The sequence below is a fragment of the Canis aureus genome, chromosome 19 (genome assembly GCF_053574225.1).
Source record: "Canis aureus isolate CA01 chromosome 19, VMU_Caureus_v.1.0, whole genome shotgun sequence".
Taxonomy (NCBI): Eukaryota; Metazoa; Chordata; class Mammalia; order Carnivora; family Canidae; genus Canis; species Canis aureus.
The window spans coordinates 56670618-56694770 of NC_135629.1; the positions used below are offsets into that span (position 1 = coordinate 56670618).

Consider the following 24153-nt stretch of genomic DNA (forward strand, 5'->3'; position numbering starts at 1 on the left):
AAGTGTCCTCCCTCTGGCTCCGCCTCCCCTGCGCCTCCGCCCAGAGCCCCAGACGCATGCGCAAACGCGCAGTGGGGAAGCGAGCGAGTGCGCATGCTCCCGGCCCCGCCTCCGTAGGTCTCCGCCCCTTTCCCCACAGGAAGGCGGCCTCCGACTGGTGCGCACGCGCCGCGGTGAGGGGCGGGGCCTCGCGGCTCCCGGCGCTGGCTCTCGCGAGAGGCCGGCCCGCGATCTCGTCGCTCCCCCTCCCTGCCTTCGGCCTCCCGGGCTCCGGCTGCAGCGTCAGCCTCGGACGGGCCTCCTCGGCTGCGGCGGCGGCTCCTCGGCCTCAGGCCCGGAGCCCCTCGGCGCCCCTCGGCCCGGTCCGCAGCGACGCCTCCGTTCGCCGCCCCGGCGCCCGCCTAGGCCGCAGCCGCAGCCCCGGGCTCGCGTCGGCGCCGCCCGCTCCCGGCCCGCCCCCTATGGGCCCCGGCTAGAGGTGCCGCCGCCGCCGGCCCGCGGAGCCCCGATGCTGGCCCGGAGGAAGCCGGTGCTGCCGGCGCTCACTATCAACCCCGCCATCGCCGAGGGCCCGTCCCCCACCAGCGAGGGCGCCTCCGAGTGAGTGGGCCGGGCTTGGCCGGGGTGAGGAAGGGGAGGGGGTGCCTGAGTAATGAGGTCGGTCGGAGGGGGACACCTGAGAGGAGAAGATGCAGTGAGTGCTGAGGGGGGTGCAGGGGGCTCCTGAGTGGAGGGGATGGGGCGGGGGCCCTGAGTGGAGGGGATGGGGCGGGGGCCCTGAGTGCCGAGGTCAGGGCAGGGGGTCCCTGAGTGGTGAGATCAGGGCAGGGGGTCCCTGAGTGGAGGGGATGGGGTTGGGGCCCTGAGTGCTCAGGGGGTTACAGGGAGTCCCTGAGTGTTGAGGTCAGTGCAGGGGGTCCCTGAGTGGTGAGGGGGGTGCAGGGGGTCCCTGAGTGGAGAGGATGGGGTAGGGGCCCTGAGTGGTGAAGTCATTGCAGGGAGCCCCTGAGTGGAGAGGATGGGGTGGGGGCCCTGAGTGGTGAGGGGGGTGCAGGGAGTCCCTGAGTGGAGGGGATGGGGTGGGGGCTCTGAGTGGTGAGGTGAGTGCAGGGGGTCCCTGAGTGGAGAGGATGGGGTGGGGGCCCTGAGGGCTGAGGTCAGGAGAAGGCGTCCTTGAGTGGTGTGGTCTTGGGGAGAGGGTCCCTGAGTGAAAAAGATGGGGTATGGGGGTCTCAAGGAGTGAAGTGGAGTTGAGGGAGGGTTCCTGACCAGAGAGGATGGTGGGGAGGAGTCTTAGTGGTGAATCAAGACATGGAGAGGTTCCTGCAGGGAAAAGGTAGGAGGAGGCCCCTGAATAGAGAGGTAGAGGGTGGATGGAGGTCCTTGCTTACCAAAGAATGGGGTGAAGGGGTTCCTGAGAGGAGAGGAATGGAGGGGGAGGGGTCCCTCCAGGAGAGGGCAGTTGAGGGCTCCCCGAAGGGTAAGATGAGCCAGGAGGCCCTGAGGGGAGAAGACTGGTGGAAGTGTCTCTAAGGGGACAGGGCAAGGTGAGGCCCCAGAGTAGTGAGGTCAACTGCAGGATCCTGGTGGGGAGGGGAGAGGGAGCCTCTGGGGCTGGAGCCATGTAGGCACCTAAGCGAACTGGAGGACTTGTGGGAAGGGGCAGAAAGGAGCATCCGGGGTGGGGTCTCAAGATAGCAGAATCATATTGTGGGAGGGGTACGTGCTGGCCAGGTCCAGCGAGAGTGACCCCTTGGCCCCAGAGCCAGTCCCAGTGACCTCCGCACTCCTGTTCCCCACGCTCCAGAGGAGCAGGACTGATCCTGAGGCTTCTGGCTGGGATCTATTTGCTGTGATGCTGAAGAGCATGTATGTTGTGTCTTGGGGGGCTTGGCCCCTGTGTCCTGGGTGAGAGTCTTGATGCCTGTGTGTGACCTGACACCTTTTTCTGTCTCTGAGCATGTGGCTTAATGTGGGGACGTGTTCCTTATATTCAAAGGTCAGCTGCCTATTCTAATCACAGGAGAGCACCTTCTTCATTCTCTCCCCTTTTCTCTTCCATGGCTTCTGATTTCCATTCCTTCTAGAACCCCCGGCAGAGAAAACCAGCCATTAGGATTCTAGGGTGTTGGTTTTTTTTTTTTTTTTTTTAATAACCACAGCTGAGTTGCTATTAAATTTAAAGTGGATTAATCAGCTGACTGTAGAATGCATCTTAGATATCACAGGGCAGTGTGAAGACGACTTTTGCAGAGTCTGGCCTCAAAAACTGCCTCTTCAACCCTTCAGGACGGAAGCATGTCATGTACATTCATTCCTTCGCCTTCCTTCTTCCGTCCTCCATCCCTTCCTCATCAGGTCTTTGTTAACCAGGCATTCAGGGAGCACCTAGTAGGCCCACGGTCCTGGCTCAGCGAATTGCTACAGTGAACAGGGCTTTGGAATCAGGAAGGATGCAGGTTTGATTCCAGGCACTGCCACTTCCTTGCTTTGTAGCCCACGGGCAAGTTACTTAACCTCTCTGAGCCTGTTCCCTCCTGCATGGGCTGGGACTACAAGGTACATACCTCCCAGAAGGATCTTGAGAATGAAACAAGGTGGTGTTTGTAAAGCCCTGATATGTGCTCAGGAAGTGGCACCTGGCTCCCTGCCTTCTAGTAGCTTTGCTATACCAGCTCAGATGACTTCCCTCCGCCAGCCACAGGTCATCTTGTATCCAGCCTGTGCCCCTTGCTCAAGCCTCTAAGTTCTAGGCTAGTTATGGTCAAATTTGAGGATCGAAAGGTGTCTGAGAGAGTTCCATTCTTCCAGTTCTCCCCAGCAGGCCTCCCCCAGGTTGGGAGTCGGCCTTGGCTTAAATGCCCTCAGAAATCACTCACAGTCCTTTAGAGATGTTTCTTAGCTGCCCACCCCGTCTGGTCCCGTCACCCACCACCAGCACTCAGAATGTGGCTTGTCCAAATTCAGGGGACCTGTAAGTGCAATATGCGTTTCAGATTCTGTAGCCTTTATATGAAAAAAAAAAAAAATAGAAGAAAGTGTTTATTAATTTGGTTACGTTGATTTCATGTTGAAATTTATATTTTTGGTGGGTGAAATTGAGTATGTTAAAATTAATTTCACCTGACACATCTTTTATAATGTGTGTAGAAAAAAATTAATTGCACACATGTTTTAAAAAGTTGCACACATGACTTTTATTCTATTTCTTTTGGGCAGCACTGGGTTAGTCCTGTGTGCATTGAGCTAATGTTGCCCACCTGTTACCGGGAGCTGCTTTTGACTCCAGGATTTGGTTCAAAATCAAGGCATTAGTGAAAATAGCTTATTGTCAAAATTCCTTGGAAAAATCCCTCAAATCACCTGGTGAAGTACAGTGTACATGGTTGGTTTTGGGTTTTTTTTGGGGGGGGGCCGGTATTTATTTGCAAGGGAGAATGTGCATGAGGTTGGAGGGTCAGGAGGCTGGAGGGGAGGGAGAAAGAAGCAGAGAGAGGGAGCGAGAACCCCAAGCAGACACTGCACTGAGCATGGAACCCCTACGGGGCCTGGTCTCACAACCCCAAGATCATGACATGAGCTGAAACCAAGAATCAGATGTTCAACTGACTGTGCCACCCCGGCTCTCCTGGTTGTTTTTTTTTTTTTTTTTTTTTTTTTTTTTTTAATTTTTATTTATTTATGATAGAGAGAAAGAGAAGCAGAGACATAGGCAGAGGGAGAAGCTGGCTCCATGCACCGGGAGCCCGACGTGGATTTCGATCCCGGGTCTCCAGGATCACGCCCTGGGCCAAAGGCACGCGCTAAACCGCTGCGCCACCCAGGGATCCCCTCCTGGTTGGTTTTTTAAATGACCAGCTCCAGGAATGTTTGTGCATATAAATGCATAATGTTTAGAATAGTAGCATAACAGCATGCTGCCTGAGCAGCATGCCCTGGAAACATCTGCACTGTTTACTTCGTGCCCCTCTTCATTTCCCCTCAAGTGCCCATGTGTCATCTGTGTACATTAAAGGCACTCATCCTGCAACTTCTGTCTTCTGCCTGTGGTTTTTGCTCTTGGCTCTGAGACCGCTCAGAACAAGTTGGCTCCTCTGTCCCAGCCTAAGCCTTTCCTCACCTGACCCTTGGCTCTGCCACCCCTGTTCCTGCATCTCCTTCGGATATGATCAGGAGTGCTTATGTCAGGAACGAGGGCTCCTGGGTCTGCGACTAGGATCACTGAACCAGAGCTGGTCCTGAGGAAAGGGGTGATGTCCTCAGCATAGGACTCAGGTCTGATGCATTCCCACGTCCTTCCAGCCACACATCTGGGGCCCAGCCTGCGGTGGCCTCACCATAAGCTCGGCTGGGCCCGTCATCTTTCCCATAGCCTGCACATTCCTTACTAGCCTTTGCCCTTGGGGTCTTTGCAGAGCAAACTTGGTGGACCTCCAGAAGAAGCTAGCAGAGCTAGAACTTGATGAGCAGCAGAAGAAGCGACTGGAAGCCTTCCTCACCCAGAAGGCCAAGGTCGGGGAACTCAAGGATGACGACTTCGAACGGATCTCAGAGCTGGGAGCCGGGAACGGCGGGGTGGTCACCAAGGTCCAGCACAGACCTTCTGGCCTCATCATGGCGAGAAAGGTGAGAGGTGGTCAGCGAGGGCGTGCACTTCATCCTTGCGCTGCACGGCGGTGTGTGGTGGGACAGGACCCCTGGAAATAGAGAGGGGTTTGAAAGGTGCAGGCCTGTGCTTTCTGATTGGCTCCTGGGCTTGGAGGGCTCAGGCACTCACCCCGTCCTCAGGAAGAGCCGGTGTCTGGCTAGGACACACAGCAGTGCCCGCCCACCTCGAGCAGCTCTTCCCTTCAGTTACTGACTTCTGCCTTTCAGGTCTTAAACTTCCATTCTCAGAAATGTCCAGAGTGTTTCAGACTGGCTCCCCCTTTGGGCTCCCAGCTAAATGGTCAAGAATCCTCCCTGTGAGATGTAGGGGCAGGGAGGAGGAAGATGTGACCCTTGGGGATAGTGGCCCCTCCCCACATAATCAGGGGACGTTGTGTGACTAGTTATTCAGCTCATACAGGCATGTTCTCTCAGGCATAGAAAGCCACCTCTTTCTGGAAGCCCATCCTCCTGGAGTTCCACTTTGTGTTCTCAGAAACGCGGCCGCCCCGTGCCCAGGTGGCGTGCGCTGCCCTGCCTTTCCTGGGAGTGCCGCGCTCGCTCTCCACCAGGACTTAGCGCTGCAGTGCCTTCCCTCCTGGGACCTGGTTGTGTCCCCTTCTGACAGGCAGCTTTTCCTAAATCGGAGGTGCCCCAGAAATCTCTGGTCTGGCGTCACCCCGCAAATAGGGAATAACCAGGCAGGCATGAGATTCAGTGGGGGGGGGGAGGCTGCAAGCAGAGCACTGGCTCAATTTGGCATCAGGGACCTAGGAGTGTCCCCACCCAGCTGAGCCTTCACCCGGGGGGCACCAGCGTGCCTTGTGTGACTCCGAGGGCTGCTCCACAGCGATGTGGGAGCCTTTGAGGTCAACTTTGGGAGTTTAAACCCGGGGCCCTAGGCTAGTCCTGCCACCCAGTTGCGATGCAGCCCCGACGTGAGTCTCCAGGTTTTCACACTGTCCTTCAGGTGGGTGAGACTCCGCCGTCGGGCAGCGGGTGGAGGCTGCACAGGACACTGCCGGTTTTACAGCTTTCCCATACTTCCACAAGCCCTCACAATAAAGAGCTAAAAGAGAGTAGGTCCGAGGTACTGGGGAGAAGGACCCCCAGGTTTGTTCTCCGTGGATGCTAAGCACCCTCGTCGTGTGTGCCCTGAGTGGCCACATGCCTGGCACAGTGTGGGTCTGCGTGTGGGACAGACCCATGCCCACGAGCATTTGGTGGACAACACTGACCAAGAAGGCTGGCCGCCTGGCCATCGTGCTGCTCAGGGCTGTGTCTTTGTGATAGCCCAGGGGCCTCGGGCTGGTCCACGGAGGTCAGGGGCTGCCTACCTTCCATCTGGAATGCCAGTTCCCCCACGAGGCCATAGATGTGGACACAGATGGGAAATTGACGTGGCAAAGTGGTTTTTGCGAAACTGGCTTCCTAGTCCCCTGGAGGGATCCTGCATTCCCAGGTGCAGGGTATGGATTCCGTGCTTTCCTAGTGCATAAGCTTATCAGATCTCCAAATACAGCCTGCCTGCAGGCTGGAGGTTGGGGGCTGAGGTGGTCCTTTTCTGGGGGCCGGCACCCTTTGTCACCAGCATCCTGACAGCCCCTTCCATCAGCAGAGGATTTTCTTAACCCGAATGAGCTGTAGGGAGAGCACGGAGGCCAGTTATGTAAGCCCCAAGTGAACCGGTCTCGATTTTTATAATCACACTTGATTGTAAATGTTTCCATGACTTGAGCGTGGCGTTCGGACTCTGCCTGTGTCCTTCTGAGAGCCCAAGCAGCATTACCTGGGCCAAGAGAGATGTATGATGAATTTAGCATGTTTGTTACACATGTGCCTTCCTGGAGAGGAGGGAGTTTGGGCCTCCGGTTTGTGCCGGCCTTGAGCGCCTGCCTCTACGATGGAGGTCGTGTGACCTGTGCAAAGCCGTGTCGTGCTTCTGGCTGCCATCCTTCACGCGATTGCTCTGTGTCAGAGCCAGTGTCACGTTGTGGCTTCAGCTCCATTTTAAACATGAGAAAATAGGCAGGTTGGGTCGGCGTCTGAAGTGGGTTTGAACCCTTTCGTGTCTCTCCTTTGCAGTTTACTCGGACTTGATGGGAGCTGTCAGCATTTCACCTTCAGATTTTATTTCCCTTTTTCTAGTTTGTATTCCCCGCACTCCTCCCACCTGCAATTTTGTAGGAGAAATCCCCTTAAACTGCTAGATGGGCCTTTTTTTTTTAAGATTTTGTTTATTTATTCATGAAAGACACAGAGAGAGGGGCAGAGACACAGGCAGGGGGAGAAGCAGGCTCCCTGCAGGGAGCCCCATGTGGGACCTGATCCCAGGACTCCAGGATCATACCCTGAGCCGAAGTCAGGCGCCCAACCGCAGAGCCACCCAGGCATCTCCTAGATGGACTTGATGTGGGGTTTGAATGCTTTGTGCCATCCCTTTGTAACCAGCTCCAAGGAGTTTGCGTGACCCCAGGGTGGTGACATGGAGGAAGCTTGGGTTTTGGTGTTCTGGGAGCCTGGCCCTGATGCAGACTTGACCACTCACCAGCCATGTGCCCCCCTAAGAACAGGATTGAGCCTCTTGGGACCTTAACCTGCCCATCAGTGCCGTGGGGACAACTATTCTGTCCCCTCCAGATCTTTCATCAGGGTGAAGCGTGAACACGCATGCTCAGAAACATGCCCCTTGCTTCCCATGCCTGTCTTTTCTTCTCCATGTCCTCTCAAGGAGGCTCCTTGGTGATCTGGAAGGCTCTCTCCACAAGCCCAGAAAGAATGGGCCCGTGAGTCCCCGCGTCTTCTCTACTGCATCTTTCCAGAAAGCCTCAGATTTCTGTGGCCTTACGTCACATGAAAGGCCCCATCTCTGGGCTCCCATGACCTCTGGGTTTCTGTCCAGTTCTGCCCAGCCCACTCCTCTCCACCCCTTCCTCTTCTGCGGAGCCCGGAGCCTGGGGGGATTCTCGCTCCCCAGCTCGGCTGTGGCTCCTGTGAAGTTCCTGGTCAAGAGCTGTACTGTTCGCGGCAGCTGCCCTGGTCAGCCATGTGCACGGAGCCCTTGAGATGTGGTCAGTCCAGCTGAGGTGTGCTGTTCGTGCAGAGAAACATGATGCCAAATTTCGAAGGCTCAGTATGGGAAAATCTCATGAATATTTTTATACGGATTACATGTTGAAACCGTAATTGTGTAATATATCTCATTGAGCTAAAACACATGAAAAAATCATTTCCCCTGTTTCCTTGTACATTTGTAATGCAGCAACTAGAGGATTTAAAATTAAACACAAGACCTGATTGTATTTCTGTTGGCTGCTGTTGGCCTTCACACCCTACATTGCCATCCATCAGGCTCCACAAGTTCTTCTGAGCTTTTGGGAGCAGACCTTCTGCTTTCCGCATGGACAGCAGCACTTCATCTTTGGACCTAGCATCTCCTATGTGTGCCTGTTGGGCATCACGTCACAGGTGTGTCCCACCAGAGGAGAGGCCATTGTACCGGCATGGCCATAGGGGTGTGCGGTGCCTGGAGCCCGTGGCCAGAGCTCGCCTTGGCAGGTAGAGGCAGGAGCCTTTGCTAAGGAATCCAAGGAGCCCCAGGCACTGTCGCACTAGACCTACTGCACTTTTTAAGGTGGCCGGGGTCGTGAGCATGAGCCTGGGAGCCCCCCACCTGAACTTGGTACTCACCCCTTTGTGCCCTCAGTCAGCTATTTGTTTCCCTGTCCAGAACCCCCACCCCCACCACATCTGTCTGGCCGACTCCCACCTGTCCCTCTAGGCACGCAGCCCCTCCTACACCCTTTCCCCATCACAGGGTTCTGATGAAATGTCTGTAGGATCTATGGCGACAGGTTCAGACACCCTGGATCCGACAGGCAGGTGGAAATCACTTTTTTCCTGTTCAGTTGCAATGGTCGGAGCAGCTGAGATTCTAAGTGGCCAGGACATGGAGCCACGGTCTCAACTCTTTCCTGTTGGGTATTGCTCTTGGCACTCTGTCAGCTGTCCTGCGTCTCTCCAGTCGTTTGGTTTCTCACTGTTGCTGCAGGTGACCATCCCCTCTGCCAACTTGAACTCCGGTGAAAGGAGAGCTAGGATCCTCCTTGGGTGGTGGCCTGAGGTTCCTTCTGTGTCCTCTCTGGCCTGGAAGGATAAGGGCTCCAGCAGCAGGCCCCTGGCTGAGAGGGCCCGAGGTCATGGGCATCGCTGGTGTGGTGCTTTGTATAGTTGGGTGGGAAGAGAATTCTGTTATCGGAGCTCCCTGGCAGCTAAGTGAAAATGTTTGTTCCATTGAGGTTTGTTTTAAAACAGCTTTGTTGGAAAAAAAAAAAAAAAAAAAAGCTTTGTTGAGATCTGGTGAACATACCCTTTGTGCATACGTATTTTTTTGGCCCTACCTCCCATACCTCCCTTACCCCTTTAAATATATGTAATTCAGTGAGTAGTATATTCACATGGCTGTGCAGCCGTCACTACCATCTATTTTAGAACCTTCCATCTCCCTAAAACGCAACCCCATCCCCATCAGCAGTCACCCCTGGCCCCGCAAGTCCCTTCCCTGCCCGTGGATGAGCCTGTCCTGGACGTGTCACACATGTGGACTCTCGTATCGCGGGCCTCTGTGTCTGGTTCCCTCCCTGAGTGTCCTGTGTTCAGGGTCCATCCTCAGGGCAGCACGTGTGGGCGCCTCACCCGTTCCTGGCAGAGTAGGGTGCCTGTGTATCTGTTCACCTGTGGGTAGACACTTGGTGGTCTCCACACCTTGGCAGTCGTGAGTCCTGCTCCGTGAACACTGGTGTGCAAGTTTGTGTGTAGACATGTCTTTTTTGTTCTCTAGGTAAATGCTTAGGAGGCGATTACTTAGTTTTGGTTGCTGTCTTGAGCACATCAAGGGCAGGGGCCAAAGCCCCCTCCTTCCTGGTGCCCGCAGCAAGCGGCCTGGTTGTGAGCCCCTCCCTTTCCTCTCCCTCGCAGCTGATCCACCTGGAAATCAAGCCGGCCATCCGGAACCAGATCATCCGCGAGCTGCAGGTGCTGCACGAGTGTAACTCCCCGTACATCGTGGGCTTCTACGGGGCCTTCTACAGCGACGGCGAGATCAGCATCTGCATGGAGCATATGGTGAGTGCGCCGTGCCCCGGGCTGGTAGGGGGCTCCCTGCCCATCCCCTCCAAGCCCACGTCCTCAGACGCACAGCACGCTTATTTCCAAGGGGTCCTTCTGGAGACACTCCATGCCCTGCAAGCACGCATGCGCCTACATCCCTTGGTCTTCAAAGCACGAGACGTTCCCCTCCTTCCAACCTGGCCTCCCCCAGATAGGTGGTGGAAGCTGTTGCCTGCTGGCATGTGGGGAGCCGGCTTCATTTTCCCCACTGTTTGTGTTCTGGCCATGGCATGTGCCCATAAGGTACTTTATCAAACACTCTCTCGATGGTGGACACAGGTTGTTTACAGCCTGTTGGGAGTGACAGTGTGAGGAATGTTCTGGGGCGGAGGTGGGCTAGGGTCCCGAGTGTCCTGGGGCAGGAGATGAGCTAGGGTCCCGAAGGCGTAATTGCTGGGCCTGAGGGTATGCGTGGTTAAGACTTTGATGGCTCTGAAGGGAGGGCAGTGATCTGGTCGCTCTGTTGAAGGCAAGACCCAACTTGCGCCCCAGCTCGGGTCCATGGAATCAGAAGCTCCGGGGTGGAACACAGGAGCCGATCTTGTCTCAGACTACCACGGTTGGTTCTGATGAGCCCCCTTGTTAAGAAACTGGTCTTGAACCTCAGAAATGGGTGGGATCCGGTGTAACAAAAGCAGAAGTGGTCAGAGCTGAGCGCCCTGGGAGGAAATGCTGCCGACCCTGTGCTGAGCCTGATTCATCAGGTACGGGGCGGCCTGCCGCCTGGCCATCCAGGCCCCAGGCCCATTGGGGCCCTTGCAAAACCAGGATGCTGTGGCCTTACGCTCGCAGCTTCGGTTATGCCTCGTAGGCGCGGCACTGTCCCCTCTGACAATTTTGTAACAGAGGCAGGAAGTGAATTTGAGCAAGTGCCCGTGAGACATCGTGACAGCCGCGTGGTGTAAGGCCGCGTGGTGTAACGGGGAGCCCCAGAGAAGGTGCTTCCCGCCCTCCCGCTCCGCCCCTACCTGGCCTCCTGCCCCACAGTGCCCTGCCTCAGACCATCCTCTGCTACAGAGGGAGCGGGAGAGGTCAGACCCTGAATCCGCCAACCTGCGGGCAGTTACTGCCACGAGAACCTGGGGCGAGAAAGGACAGGGAGTCACTTTGTGGTCTAAGGCGAGCCGTCTGGGTCCTCTCCCTGTTCTCCCTGATGGCAGGAGGAGTTCGGAGCGGCCCCTTCTCTTGCACGAGAGGAGTAGTGTCACAGCTGGCCGCCTTCTCCTGCTTCTCGTCTCGGGGAGCATGAAGTGAGGTTTTCCGCACGACGCATCTGCACCCCACAGCACGAGGAGTGCCCAGTGGCCCCAGTTGTTGATGGTGCTCATTCTCTACAGATTCCTAGTTGGGGTTTTTGGGTTGCTCTTGTGTCGGGTGTGGGAGGGCCACGGAGCGAGCAGACGGCGCATCATGAAAAGACAGAATCAGGTGAGGTGTGTGCTCCACGCCGCTGCAGAGACGGCTCCCCGTGCGCGGGGCTTGGAGGCCGCTGTTCTAGACTTGGGGATGAGCCTGCTCTTTGGGCAAGGAAGGGCTGAGGACAGCAAAACGATGTTAAGTAATGGGAGGGGGAGGCGGCCCGCACCCCACCATCCTCCATGATATTTTCAGGTCATGTAATCTGCTCCAACGCCACGCCTCATCCCCCGGGCATTCCCGTGTTTGCGGGACACACTTCTACATCGTTCATTCACGTGCCCTGTTGGGGGATGGGGTCAGGTGTCCACTGTACCACTCACCTCCTAACAGCATGACTTGGGACAAGGTTCTCCCTCCCCCCAGCCCCAACCCCGTAAAGCTGAGGGTGGTGGTGCCTGCTTCCCGGGGCCAGGATGGGGGTGCAGGGAGCCAATCTTCCGGTGACACCTAGAGCAGTGAGCAGAGGGGAAGGCTTATCTCCACATGGGGTTGGGTGTGAATCGGCTCTCATTTCCGCCTGGGTAGACTCCAGCTCCGCTTGCCAGGGAAGACCCCTAGTTGGCGGTGGGCAGCGCAGATGGAACCTAGGGGGGGTGAATGCACCTGGCCAGTACACGTTGGTGCCTGGGGCTTAGAGACAGCGGGCTGGTGGTTTCCCAAGGGCAAGGGGCTGTCACTGGGGCGACTCCTGGCATGGACCACGCAGACAGTGGGTAGTGGGTGTCCCAGGGGGCAGCTTACTGACTGTTCAGAAGCACCTCTCGGTGTTTTCTGGAGTCCAGTCCCATCTGAAGCATGTGCTCCCTTGTACAATAGTGAAAAGTCACACGTCCGCCAGTGAGGGAGAGGTAAGAACCCTACCTGGCCACTTGGCAGAGGAAGAAAAATCCCCGAGGAGAAAATATGCATAACGTGAACCCACTTAGATACAATTTTTAAACTCCCGTGTATATTTCCCTGTGCATGTGGATGCCCATGCAAATACATAGAAGGATCTGGAAGTCACACTTCAGGGGAGGCAGAAAGAACTGCTGGGAGAGAGAGAGCACGGGCGTGAGCAGGGGACGGGCAAAGGGAGAGTCTCAAGCAGACTCCATGCTGAGCAGAGCCCAACAAGAGGCTCGATATCAGGACCCCGAGAGCATGACCTGAGCCAAAACTGAGAGTCGGACGCTTAACCACTTGAGCCACCCAGGTGCCCCTAGAGTTGAGTTTTTTATAAAAAGATACTCATATACCACTTACGTCAAAGTGCAATTTCCAGAATATTTAGAGCACATACACAAAATGAAAGTGTGTGACAGTCCGCACAGCGTGAGATTTGGGGTCGGAGGGACCCAGTGGTGCTATCTTCTGCACCACTTCCTGTCAGCGTGACTTGAGCAATTTACACTCTTCCTCATGTGGACCAGGGGGTCTCATCCGGAAATGATCCTACCCCAGGGGACACTGGGCCATGTCTGGGGACATCTGTGGTTGGCAGGAGTGGTGCAGGGGGCAGAGCAGCCATAGAGAGAACAGAACTGTCCGCCCACCGGGCGTTTCAGCTAACTGGCGAGGTTCCCACGCGGGGCCTGGCCTGCCCTGGCCTCTCTGGGGACGTTCTCCCCCGACGTCCTGGTTTATAAACCTACCACAGCTCCATGAAGGTTCAGAATGAGAGGAGCTGTGTTGGGAGGCAGGGTTATAGTCTTCAAAGAATTTGTTTGTATTCTTTAAAGGTTGCTTGACATTTTGAGCAAAAAACAGGAAGGGTAGAAGGAACTCCCCCTGGTCCTGCAGGCAGAACTGGGCTGAGCCAGGATACCTGGTCCCATGGGTTTCTCCCGGGCACAGTCACCCTCTCTGTGGGTCTTGCACTCTTAGTCTGGAAGTAGTTGAGAGAGTCATGTGCAGGTTGTAGAAGCTTCAAAGAGTGTTGGGTTTTCTAGAACTCCCACCCATGGCCGTTTTAACTGAGCAAGGCTGGGAGACGGGAGTCCCAGCATACGGGGGCCTTCAGGCTTCCCCACCCCCTCCTGTGGCAGCCTGGAGCAGCCTGGTAGAGAAAGCACCTTCTCTGCAGCTGCCCAGCCGTGAGTTCAGATGTTGGCCCATGGTTGGAACTCCGCGGGTCCACCTAGCGTCTTGGAGGACCCAGCAGGGACCCCTGCCTGGATTTGATCTCCAAGTTGACTGAAAGGTGCCCCGTAGACTTGAGGCAAGCCTGGCGTGGGGAGCTGCCGGGGAGGACATGTGTCCTGTCCTTTGCAGGACGTGCCTGTGCACAGCGACAAGCACAGGGCAAGACCTAAGGGACGGGGGCAGGGGAGCAGGGAGTGGGCAGCGGCAGCTCCAGGCCTCACCTCCGGGCTCTCCGTCTCTGTTCCACCGGGGCTGCCACAGGCTGGCAGGAGTAGAACCCAGGCCCCAGGAGCCTGCGGTCGAGCTCTGGCACCTCCGCGGTTGCTCTGGTTGCAAGCCTGGTGACGCTGCTCCGCCTGCTGCTGCCATGGCAACCTGGGGAAGGGGCAGCTGAGTCACGGCGGGGGTTCCCGGAAGGCAGGGCTGCCTGGGGAGCGCGCTGGCACCCTGGTTGCTTCTTACTGGATGGGCCCTCCCGAGGTCCTGGAGGTGGCAGGGGCTGAAGGAGGCCCCACTCTGAGCCAGCGGGGGGCATTTGGCTGTGGTCTGGCCTCTATTTCCTGTGGAGGAAATTGAGCTCCAGCTCACCGGGAACTGGGGAAATGCTTCACTCTCATACCTGCTGTTCTGCGTCCCTCTGGGAATCCTTCTCTGCACTGTGGGCCCTGCCTGGCCGACTGCTCAGCACGGCTTGCCTTTTCTCTTCTGTGCTGACCCTAGGATGGCGGCTCTCTGGACCAGGTGTTGAAGGAAGCCAAGAGAATCCCTGAGGAGATCCTGGGGAAGGTCAGCATTGCGGTAAGTGTGCGGGCTCTGGCTCCCCCGCGGGCTACTGCCACACTGGGCTGTGTGCACAGTCCTGGCCCCGCGCTCTGTGTGGGTTTATCCTTAACCTGCCCCCTTACACCTTACATGTGGCCAGAGTTGGACAAACCGCTGGAACCAGGTGGTGTGGCCCATGCCCGTCTCTGCAACTGCGGGGCTGGCAAGGGGCATCTCTGTAAAATGCACATGATGCTTCCCTGCCCCTATAGGGTCCCAGCCACATGGTATCCCACAGTGCTGTCATCACTTACGGGGCCTCACCATAAACCCAGCATGGAAGCATTAGACAGACAGTGCCCGTTGGGCTTGTGTGACCCTCAGGGCAGGGCAGCTAGGTTGTACACCCCCAGCCCTCCTGCTGGACCCTGGGCCGGAGCCTGGGCCTGGCGCTGGCCCAGTCCCTGCTGAGTGTCCGCCTGGCAGGTGGGCAGTAGGTGAGGGTGGGTGAGCCAGGCATCTGCCCGCAGGCCTGGGACGCTATGCTCACCTCACCTGCTCCGTCCCTCAACATGGGGGCTCCCTGAACTCGTGCCAGACAAGCAGCCTCTCAGGTCTGCCTGGGGCGCTGCCCTGCTGACCCATCCCTGGGGCTCCCCCGCAGGTTCTCCGGGGTTTGGCGTATCTCCGGGAGAAGCACCAGATCATGCACCGAGGTGAGCTGGGTAGGGGCACCTAGGGGTCGAGTGGGGCTGGCAGGCAGGCAGGCCGGGCCCCCCTCACCTGCAGCTGCCTCTGCCCTCAGACGTGAAACCATCCAACATCCTCGTCAACTCCCGAGGGGAGATTAAGCTGTGTGATTTTGGGGTGAGCGGCCAGCTCATCGACTCCATGGCCAACTCCTTCGTGGGAACTCGGTCCTACATGTCTGTGAGTCCGTCTGTACCCTACCCTGTCCTGTCAGCACTTCCGTTTTCCAGAAGATTTTGCAAAGCTTGAGGTTCTCCCAAATACACCGTGTTTCTGCAGGGTTTCTCCTTTCCGTCCAAATTCTAGCAGCGGTTGTCTCCTTGATCAGGGTTTTTGCTGGAAATGCCTGGTTGCTTTCTGCCAGCAGTAAGAGATGGGTCCAGGAGAGCGGTCAGTTAGTTTCTGAACCAAGAGACTACCCCTCAGGTATCTCAGGAAACGTCTGAGTGATCCCAGGAGCGGACTCTGAGAAGTTAGTTTTTTGGACTGTTATGGAAAAGGAGGCATCCCGCTGTCTTTCCTGGGTTGGTCATCCTTTTCCAAAAGTGCAAAACATTTGGGTGTTGAGCGCTGTTGTCAGTGCTGGCTGGGAGCTTCGCTGCCCCACGGCAGGTGTAGGGAGAAGATGGAGTTGCTTTCTTTCCGTTACTGGGTCTCTAGAGGGCGGCACGGACCAGGATGGGGCTGCAGAGGGAACAGTGTCGGTGACAGGATGGCCAGAGACCCCGTGAGGGCTCCTGATGGAAGCCCCAGGTCCCAGCCACCATCCGGGCATTTCTTTGCTCTTTCTCGCCGACAGCCAGAGCGGTTGCAGGGCACTCATTACTCAGTGCAGTCGGACATCTGGAGCATGGGCCTGTCCCTGGTGGAGCTGTCCATTGGAAGGTACCCCATCCCGCCACCAGATGCCAAGGAGCTAGAGGCCATCTTCGGCCGGCCCATGGTTGACGGGATAGAAGGAGAGCCTCACAGCATCTCACCACGGCCGAGACCCCCTGGACGCCCCATCAGCGGTATGGCCTGAATCTGGAACTTAGCATTTGGACAAGCAGTGATGCCCACGTGGGGAATGCAGTGCCCGAGGGTGGCAGCTGCCTCCCCTCTGGCCCCTCTCAGCACCACCTGTCCCCCTGGGTCACGCTGGCTGTGGTCAGCAGTCCGCAGATGGTCCCGAGGCTTCTGGGGACACTTCCCCAAACCGGTGCCGTTCAAGGCAGCTGCATGTGTCGTGGCCAGCTGGGGTGGGGGGGTGGGGGCGGTTCTGGAGAGAACTCCTCAGCCGAGCCACTGGTTGGGTGGGTTTTCCAACATTTTATCACAGAAATGTTCAAACGTGGACAATGGCCTGTAAGGATCGCCCAGCGAGCCACCCGTATGCCCACCGCCTGGACCCTGCAGCTAACGCTCTGCTGTTTGAGCGGGCCTTTCAGAAACTGAAACTAACTTGTCTCAATTTCCTTGGGTGGCCTGTCCCGACACACCGTGTGAGAGGGGACGAAGGCTGGGGGGCCCCGGGGTCACCTGGGCTCCCAGAGGACTCTCCATGCCTGCAGTGGTCCCCTGGGAGGTGGGGGGCTCCCCAGGGGACCCCTGAACCAGAAGGGTTCAGGCTGACCCTCTGACCATCTTGGAGGTGGGGGCGGGGAAGGGTTATGGCGGGGGCAGCATAACTAGGAAGCGGCGCTGAGGATTCTGATTTCTTTAAGTCAAGTGACAGGAAGGGAGTTGAGTTGAGTCTGAAGGAATGTGCAGCGGAGTGCGGTCGGGCTGCGCTTGTCTGATACCAGCTTTATTGAGACCGACTTCGTGCTCCCCGGGACTCGCTTGTTGAAGGCGTACAATTCAGTGGAATTGTGTATCTTCACAAGGTTGTGCCAGCATAACTGCTGTCTAGTTCCCGAATGTTCTCATCACCCCAAAAGGAAGCCCCATCCCTGTTAGTCGTCACTCCCCCTCCTCCCTGGCCCCCATGAACCCCCTTCCCATCCGTGGAGGAGCCTGTCCTGGACGTGTCACACACGTGGACTCCCACCCCGTGGGGCCTGCTGTGTCTGGTTCCCTCCCTGAGTGTCATGAGCTCGGGGTCCGTCCCCCGGGCAGCGTGGGTGCCTCGCCTTTGTCCGTGGCCGTGTAGTCCCGTGTGTGGTGGACTGTGTTGTGTTATGTGTCTTCACCGCTGATGGACACAGGCCATCAAATAGTTGCATTTACGGTATTTTCAAGTCTAGCTCCTCTTTCCCTGGTGCCAGACCCACATCGCTGGGGTGTCTTGATTTTCTCTGAGGGGAGAACCCCACCCCCACCCCCATCCGTGTCCTCGGGCCCTGGCTCCGTCCCTCCCAGCACCAACTCCCAGATGGCATCACGGGTGTTCAGCTGCGGCCCCATCCCAGCAGGGAGGAGTGGCGGGCCATGCCAGGCCACCTTTGCCTGCCAGCACCTCCCCCAGCCCCGGCCTGCATGCCCATTTCAGGACAGGGGACAGAAGGCGAAAGTCCAGCTGCCAAACCTGGCCCTGGCCAGCTGGGTCAAAGACAGGGGTCAACTCCCCTAGCCGGTCGTCCATTCTGGGCAGCATTTGGGGCCTGATGCTGCTTCACCCGCAGCTCCCTGCAAGGTCACGCTGCCGTCCTTGCTCTTGGTCAGCACCACCCCCCACACCCTGCCTGTGCGCCAGAAACCAGGGGTTGTGACTTTGGCACAGCCTGGAAGCAGCACCGTGCCAAATGTGTGACTTCTCAAAAAATGCTCCTGTTCATTTTGGTGTTTTGTTTTGTTTTGTTTAATTCACCGGAGGCTCAGAAAGAATCTGGTTTCCCAAGAAAGCAAGTTCCATAGCAAGGAGCCCGGCCAGGGCACCTCCCCTGGTTTGGGCCCGCGTGGGGGGAAGGGTACTCGGCCGACGCCCGCCTCACCCCTGTTTTTGTCTCTGCCCTGGCAGGTCATGGGACGGACAGCCGGCCAGCTATGGCCATCTTTGAGCTGCTGGACTATATTGTGAACGAGGTGCGTACCCGAAGCCCCTCTGGCACGTCTTCACACGGGCGGATTAAGCTCTTCAACTTGAAATTCCTTACCCGAAGGAAGGGAATTCCACACGGACTGGGTTCTCTTGGGAAGGGGTGGAGGGCGGGACAGGGACCTCTATCAGGTGTCGAAGTGCGTGGCCTTCCGCCCTACTGCCCAGGTCCCCCACTCTCCAGGAGGAGTTTATGCCCCCATATAGCATGTGTGTGTGTGTCGGAGTGTGTAAAGACAAACGTGATGTTCCTGCCATACCCCCTCCAAAGGCTGTGGCCCCGGAGCCAGCCCGCCAGCCCTCCACAGAGCTGTCACCTGGTAGCTCTCTGAGCTTCTTGGAGCCCGTGTGGTCCCGAGTGATCCGCTGCCTCAGGGAAAGTTCAGGGAAGGAGGCACGGAGGGCCCGGCCCACCAGATCGTCCTCCCCTCCGTGTGAGCAGCTAGTGGGACTTGTACAGACGAGTAAGCTGCAGCTGAAGGATGGGAGCGGCCTCCTCAGGCGGCAGCTGGAAAGAAGCAGAGCGGGCCCTGACCCCACAGCCCGCCTCTCACAGGTTCTGTGGGCTGAAGAGTGCCTGCGGTGGCCCTTTGGAATCAGGGCAGAGAAATGGGGCGGCCGGGCTGCCCGTGGCACTGGCTTGGTGCGGGGCTCAGTGTTGAGGTGAGCGGCTCAGAGCAGGGCTGGTGATGACAGAACAGGACGGGCTGGCTCTGGTGACACAGCGTGCCCTGCACCTGGCAGCCACACCTAGGCCCGGCAAGCACGTCCTCCCGGGGAGCCTGCCGGCACCTCCCACCCCCAAATGGGAGGAAGGCTCTGGGTTTCACCGGGCAGTCTGCCCGCTGCCTCCCCTGACAAGGGCCTGACCCTGCACACAGCTGTCCCCACCCTGGCACATGTGTACTGGGCCAGGCTGCTCGCGCTTCTGGAGCTAGCTGCCCCACCCCCACCCCACCCCCCAGTGCTCCAGAACCCCAGCTGGAGACAGTGGCCCAGAGTGTGACACATCCCTAAAGTGAGGCTGGGCCCTGTTCTCCTTCCTCCTGGAACCAGCTATGATCCCGAAACCCCCAGAGCTTTCCATAGAACCCCGAAGACCCTAGCCAAGTTGGCAAGGCAGGTGACAGGGCCTGCAGCAAAGCTGCCAGAAGGTGGGGGGTGGGGGGTGCCCCCTCTAGCCAGGTGAAGGGACTGGGGCCAGGAAAGTTGCCTTCTGAGGGCCCCCAAAAGGTGCTGTGTTGTCCTCATGGGTTCAGGGCCAGGAAGCACCTTCTCCCTGTGATTCTCCAACCGCCCTTGAGCATCTGACCCCCCACCCCTTTGCTGTCTCCCACAGCCGCCTCCCAAGCTGCCCAATGGTGTCTTCACCCAGGACTTCCAGGAGTTTGTAAATAAATGGTAAGGTGCCACCACCTCCAACACGGTCTCGGGGCGGGCCGGGGCAGGGTGCCAGGCCATCGGAGGCCCCGCCTGCCTCCTGGGATAGTTGCCCACACCCCGGCTGCCGACCCAGAGGCAAACTTCCTTCTTGGTCCCGGGCTGGATCGACGGTGGGACTGCCGGTGGGTAGAGGCAACTGGGGGACACCTGGAGCTCACCTGAGAACCTGGGTAGTCGTGATGTCCAGCTGCTGTCCCCCATCTTGTCCTCAAAGCCCAGAACAAACCAGGATTTCAGATCTTTGGAAATGCCATTCCCGCCTTGCCTTCCACCAGCAGCCATCCCGGTTTCCTAATCCCTCAGCCCTGTAACCCACCAGTGTCCAAACAAGCTTTTCATGTCGGGTTCTGGCAAGTGGCCAGCTGTTCTTGATGCATCAGCATGGGCCCGGGGCGAGCAGGCCCAGGACCAGGAAGGCCGCCCCCCTCTCCGTGGCTGTGGCAGGACGGCTGGAGTCGGCCAGCCTGGCTGCTGCCTGGGGACTGCATCACGCAGCAGCAAACCTGCTCCTGGCGGTGAAGGCACCACCGGCCCTTTGCACAACCGCTGGCCAGCATGCTGCCGCAGAAACCCAATCATCTGTGTAAATGTTTTTCTACCCGTTGCGTTTTTGTTTGCATCTGAACGGCCACTGTTTGTCCTCAGGCCAGTTTAAGCAACTGTCTTTAGGGGCAGTTCTGCTTTTTTATGAGGGGAAAAGTTCTATTTTGACACACTCCCAAATTGGGGGGATTTATTAGCAGTATGGCTGTGGTTGGCTCTAGGCCTCAGACTGAGCATCGGCCAGGGTGTCTCCACAGCCTTTGCCCTTCCCTCTTGTCCTGGTTGCCGACCCTTGCCCTTCCCTCCCCAGGAGTCTCAGTCTTACACCAAAGGAGTAACAGCAGATTCTGTTCCCTGCTGCGTCCAGATCCAGATAGGCCAGGCACGGGGACTGGGCTGGCCTATTACGGCTCAAAATGCAAGTTCCCGTGGCCGCTGACTAACTGCCCTGTCTTGTCTCCCTCGTTCTCTGTCTTCCTCTCCAGCCTAATAAAGAACCCAGCAGAGCGAGCAGATCTGAAGATGCTCATGGTAAGTGATCCTGGGGGGCACTGGCTCACCTCGGGGGGAGGGCAGACTGCAGCCAGCCTTCGAGCGGGCTCAGCCTCCTGGAGCGCGTGTCGAGCTGGAGAGCCCCAGTGGTGTCCTGACTCCATTAGTGGGGTGGTCTAGAGCAGTCGGGGCACCGTTGGTACGGAACAGCCCTGGCCGTGCCTGCGGCCAGGGTTGTTATTGGGAGTGGTGGCACCCTAAGACCTCTGTGCCGCTCCTGCCTCGAGCACGGGGGCCCCGCAGGTCAGGGAGACCCAGGGCCCGCCAGCCTGCCTGTGAGTCCACGCTGTCTGATGTCCTTGAGAGCAAGGTGGGCGTCGGAGCTGCCGTTCCCCAGCAGGTGGGGGCGGGCTGCAAGCCTGTTGACGTGTGGCCTCAGTGGGCCAGGCACGTTCAGCGCCCTCCACTGCCAGCTCTCCTCACCCACACCCCTGCTGCGCCCGGGGCAGCCCGCCCTTCACATGCCTCCCCACACGAGACCGTGCCCGTGACAGTCACAGGTGCCGGGCGTCCGAGCATCAGAACAAGAGCCCCTATTCACTGTCGGGACGCGGTCTTTCCAGGAGGGAGCCTCCAGCTCGGGGCCTCTGCAAAAGACAGTCCTCCCCCGGGGACACGTGCCGGGCTCCTCGCCGCTGGCGTGTCTCCAGCCTGAGGTCACGGCGTCAGTGCCTCCCTTAGTTTCGGGGATAGCCAGCATCTCCTGGTTGCGGGCGCCACCAAGAACACCGTGTGGGAAGGGTTGGTGTGTCCTGGTTCTTCAAGAGTCTTGTCAGCTGTAGGGAGTTTCCAGTCTGTGTGTTAGAGCCACACGTGACGTCACAGGTGCACGTTCATTGTGTGATATACAAATCTGTGACCTAGAGAAGGTCCTTGATGCTGAGGGCCCCGTGGAGCCCCCGAGTCTCTGCCCCACCTAAACCGACGTTGTAAGTGGCCCCGCTGCGGCCCCAGGCCATGGAGTCCTGCCCCCCCCCCCCCCCCGTCTGGTCGTCCCCAAGCCTGGGAGTGTCATGGGGGACGAGACCTCCTCCCGTGGACCCAAGCCCCCGTCCCGCCCGTCCCCCTGCACACCCTGGGGGGACAGCATTGCTCACTCCCCCAGCCTCAGGCCAGGAACCTCTGGCGCATTGCTGTCCCCACGGGAACTCTGTCGGTGACTTAAAACGAAACAGAACGTAGGCTCCTGTTCTTCAGCCACAGGAGCCATATGTCACGGGCTTGGGAGCCTCACGTGGCCAGTGGCTGCCGCAGCAGACAGAGCAGCAGGAGCTTACTGGCATCACGGAGGCTTCTGTTCAGATCGGATGCTCTTGCTGGGGCGACCCCAGGGGCCCCAGGCAGGGGCGGTGCATGTTTGGAGACATTTGTGGGCTTCACGATGGGGGCACTCTTGGCATCCTGGGGATGGGGCCGGGGATGCTGCTCAATCCCCAGACAGTGACCTGGGCCCGACGAGCGCAGGGTAGCCTCTGGCTCTGGCTTCCTGTGTGCCACGCGCCCGCCGGCCATCCTCCTTGCTGCAGGCGCTGCCAGCCGGTCATTGACGCACCTGTCCTCTCCTTGCAGAGCCACACGTTCATCAAGCGGTCCGAGGTGGAAGAGGTGGATTTTGCCGGCTGGTTGTGTAAAACGCTGCGGCTGAATCAGCCCAGCACGCCCACGCGCACCGCCGTGTGACGGGGTCCCGCGGGTGACCTGTCCGCCGTCCCACCTGCGCCCCGCCCCTCCCGCCCAGGACAGGCCAGTGCCTCCTCTCCCCACCCCAGCCTCTCCCTCTGCCTTCCGCGGAGCTGCCCGCATACCCCGCAGTGGACACTGAGCCCCGCTCCCGCCTGTCCCAGCTGGTGTGGCCTCCGGTCCCCAGGGCGGGTGACGCTGCTCGCGGGGTCTTCTCAGACCTGCTTACTTAGGTTTCAAACAAAACAGGGAAAGAAAAAGCAAACTGTGCCCGTTGTACTTGGCGTTCCCTTTGTTCTGGGGGTCGGCCTCTGGTGCAGCCGCGAGGGGTTAGAGGGGCAGTAGGGGACACCGCAGTCTCCAGGGGAGGCAGCCTCAGAGGGAGCCTCGCGCTCCTGCATGTCGTCCCCCTCGTCCGACATCTGCCCGTGGAGGTGGTCATGGGGTCCACTTCTCCCCCTTCCCCTACCTCTTGTCACGCCGCTGACCCACCTGCCCCCAGGAGGGACCCGCTCAGCCCCTCCCGGGCTTCAGGGAACAGACTCTTCTGACTCTTGACGGCAGCGGCCGAGCCGACGGTGGCAGAAGGAAGTGGCGGGCTTCCCAGCTGTCGGTGTGGCTGAGGAGCCTCGCAGATCCAGCAGAGGAGGCCTGCGCTGTCCCCGCGCCCGCAGGCCGCACATGTGGGCAGGTGGCTCCCTGTGTCGCCTCTGCTCGCCCAGGGGATCGGAAGTGACTGCCCAGGCCACGTCCCTCAGGCCCTCGCAGGCCCGCCGCGCCTGCTGGGAGAGGGGAGGGGTCCTGTGTCCGGGAGGCACATGCACACGGCTCCAGCCCCGGCCCGGCCGCCCCGCCCGGAGGGAGAGCAGGGCCGCTTCTGAGGCTTCCCCTCGCTCCCCTCCAAGCTCTGAAGACGGCGAGGCTGGGGGCCGCCCCCCCAGGCACTGTGACGGCTCTCGGGTCCCAGCTGCTCTGCAGGGCGGCCTTTCCAGGCTCCTGTGCTTTTTCCTGTGGACACCAAAGAGGAGACGAGTTGCTGGCTCCTTCCACCGGCTTCCCAGGTTTCCGCCACTTCCATCCCCAAAGTCTCACCTGGTTGAGGGGAGAATAAAGAAGATACCCCGAAGTCCGCCAGTGTTGCTCTGTGGGGCCTGGGAAAGAGGGTGTCGGTGTCTGGGTGGCAGGGGCCAGCGCTGGTCACCACGATGGGCCGCGTCCCTGGGCCCATCCGCACCCGCCCGGCCTCAGCCACCAAGGCCCCCGAAACAGGGCTGGGTCCTGAGGGCTTGCGGAGGATCTGGAATCCTCAGGGTAAGGCCTACGGGGTGGATGAGGGGCACCTCCAGGTTGACCCCAGAAAGGTGGTGCCGCCTGGAGACCTTCACTCGGTGGTGCCGTGCGGCAGGACCTTCTTGTCCCTTCTGCCCTAGACCAGGCTCCTGGGAAGCCAGGAGCTCGCCAGAGCCGGGGGTACCTAGGCCAGTACCCCTGGGTGAGTCCCCACCACCCCGCAATCCCCTGCACACACCCTGCAGGCCGCCGGCCAGCCAGACCCCGGGACGGGGCCCCTGTTGCGGGGGAGACGGCTCCTCGTGGGTTGCGCAGGAGCTGTTTTGGGGTCTCCTCATCTCCTGACGGGGTCGGTGGAAGGTGGCCCCTAGGAAACAGGGAGTGTTTTGTGCAGCTGTGTTGGGGTTTCCTGGCTCTTGAAGGATCCCGACAGCGCTTAGGACGGGAGCCGGAATGAAGACCCCGCCTCCGTGTCCAGGGGCCCCTGAGGACACAACCCCTGGGACCCCTAACACCCCGTCTTTCTGACCTCTGTGTCCAAAAATGGGGAGACGCATCAGAGCTTCAGAAGCTTGTGCGCTGGGTGTGCTCACTTGTTTGTTGTCTCCGCCTTTTTATTCCTGCGTTTGCTTTGGAGGAAGATCCGTGGGCCTTGTCCCCGCGCGCTGCCTTCGTCCTCGGGAGGGCACCTCAGGCCAGCACGGAGCCGTGCCTGCGTCCCCGCCTGGCTCTCCGCGGAGTCCTGAGCGGCCCCC

The 24153-nt window shown here is 58.9% G+C and overlaps 1 protein-coding gene across 1 annotated transcript; it reads left to right on the forward strand.

The window, feature by feature from the left end:
• Positions 1–424: 424 nt before the first annotated feature.
• Positions 425–23234, forward strand: MAP2K2 (mitogen-activated protein kinase kinase 2). The gene is made up of 11 exons (XM_077860462.1): positions 425–600; positions 4416–4626; positions 9625–9771; positions 14080–14157; positions 14786–14837; positions 14927–15051; positions 15671–15884; positions 17813–17877; positions 19230–19291; positions 20362–20407; positions 21998–23234. Exons 1-11 carry the CDS (start codon positions 509–511, stop codon positions 22106–22108), a joined length of 1203 nt encoding a protein of 400 aa, XP_077716588.1. The 5' UTR covers positions 425–508; the 3' UTR covers positions 22109–23234.
• The last annotated feature ends 919 nt before the right edge of the window (positions 23235–24153 follow it).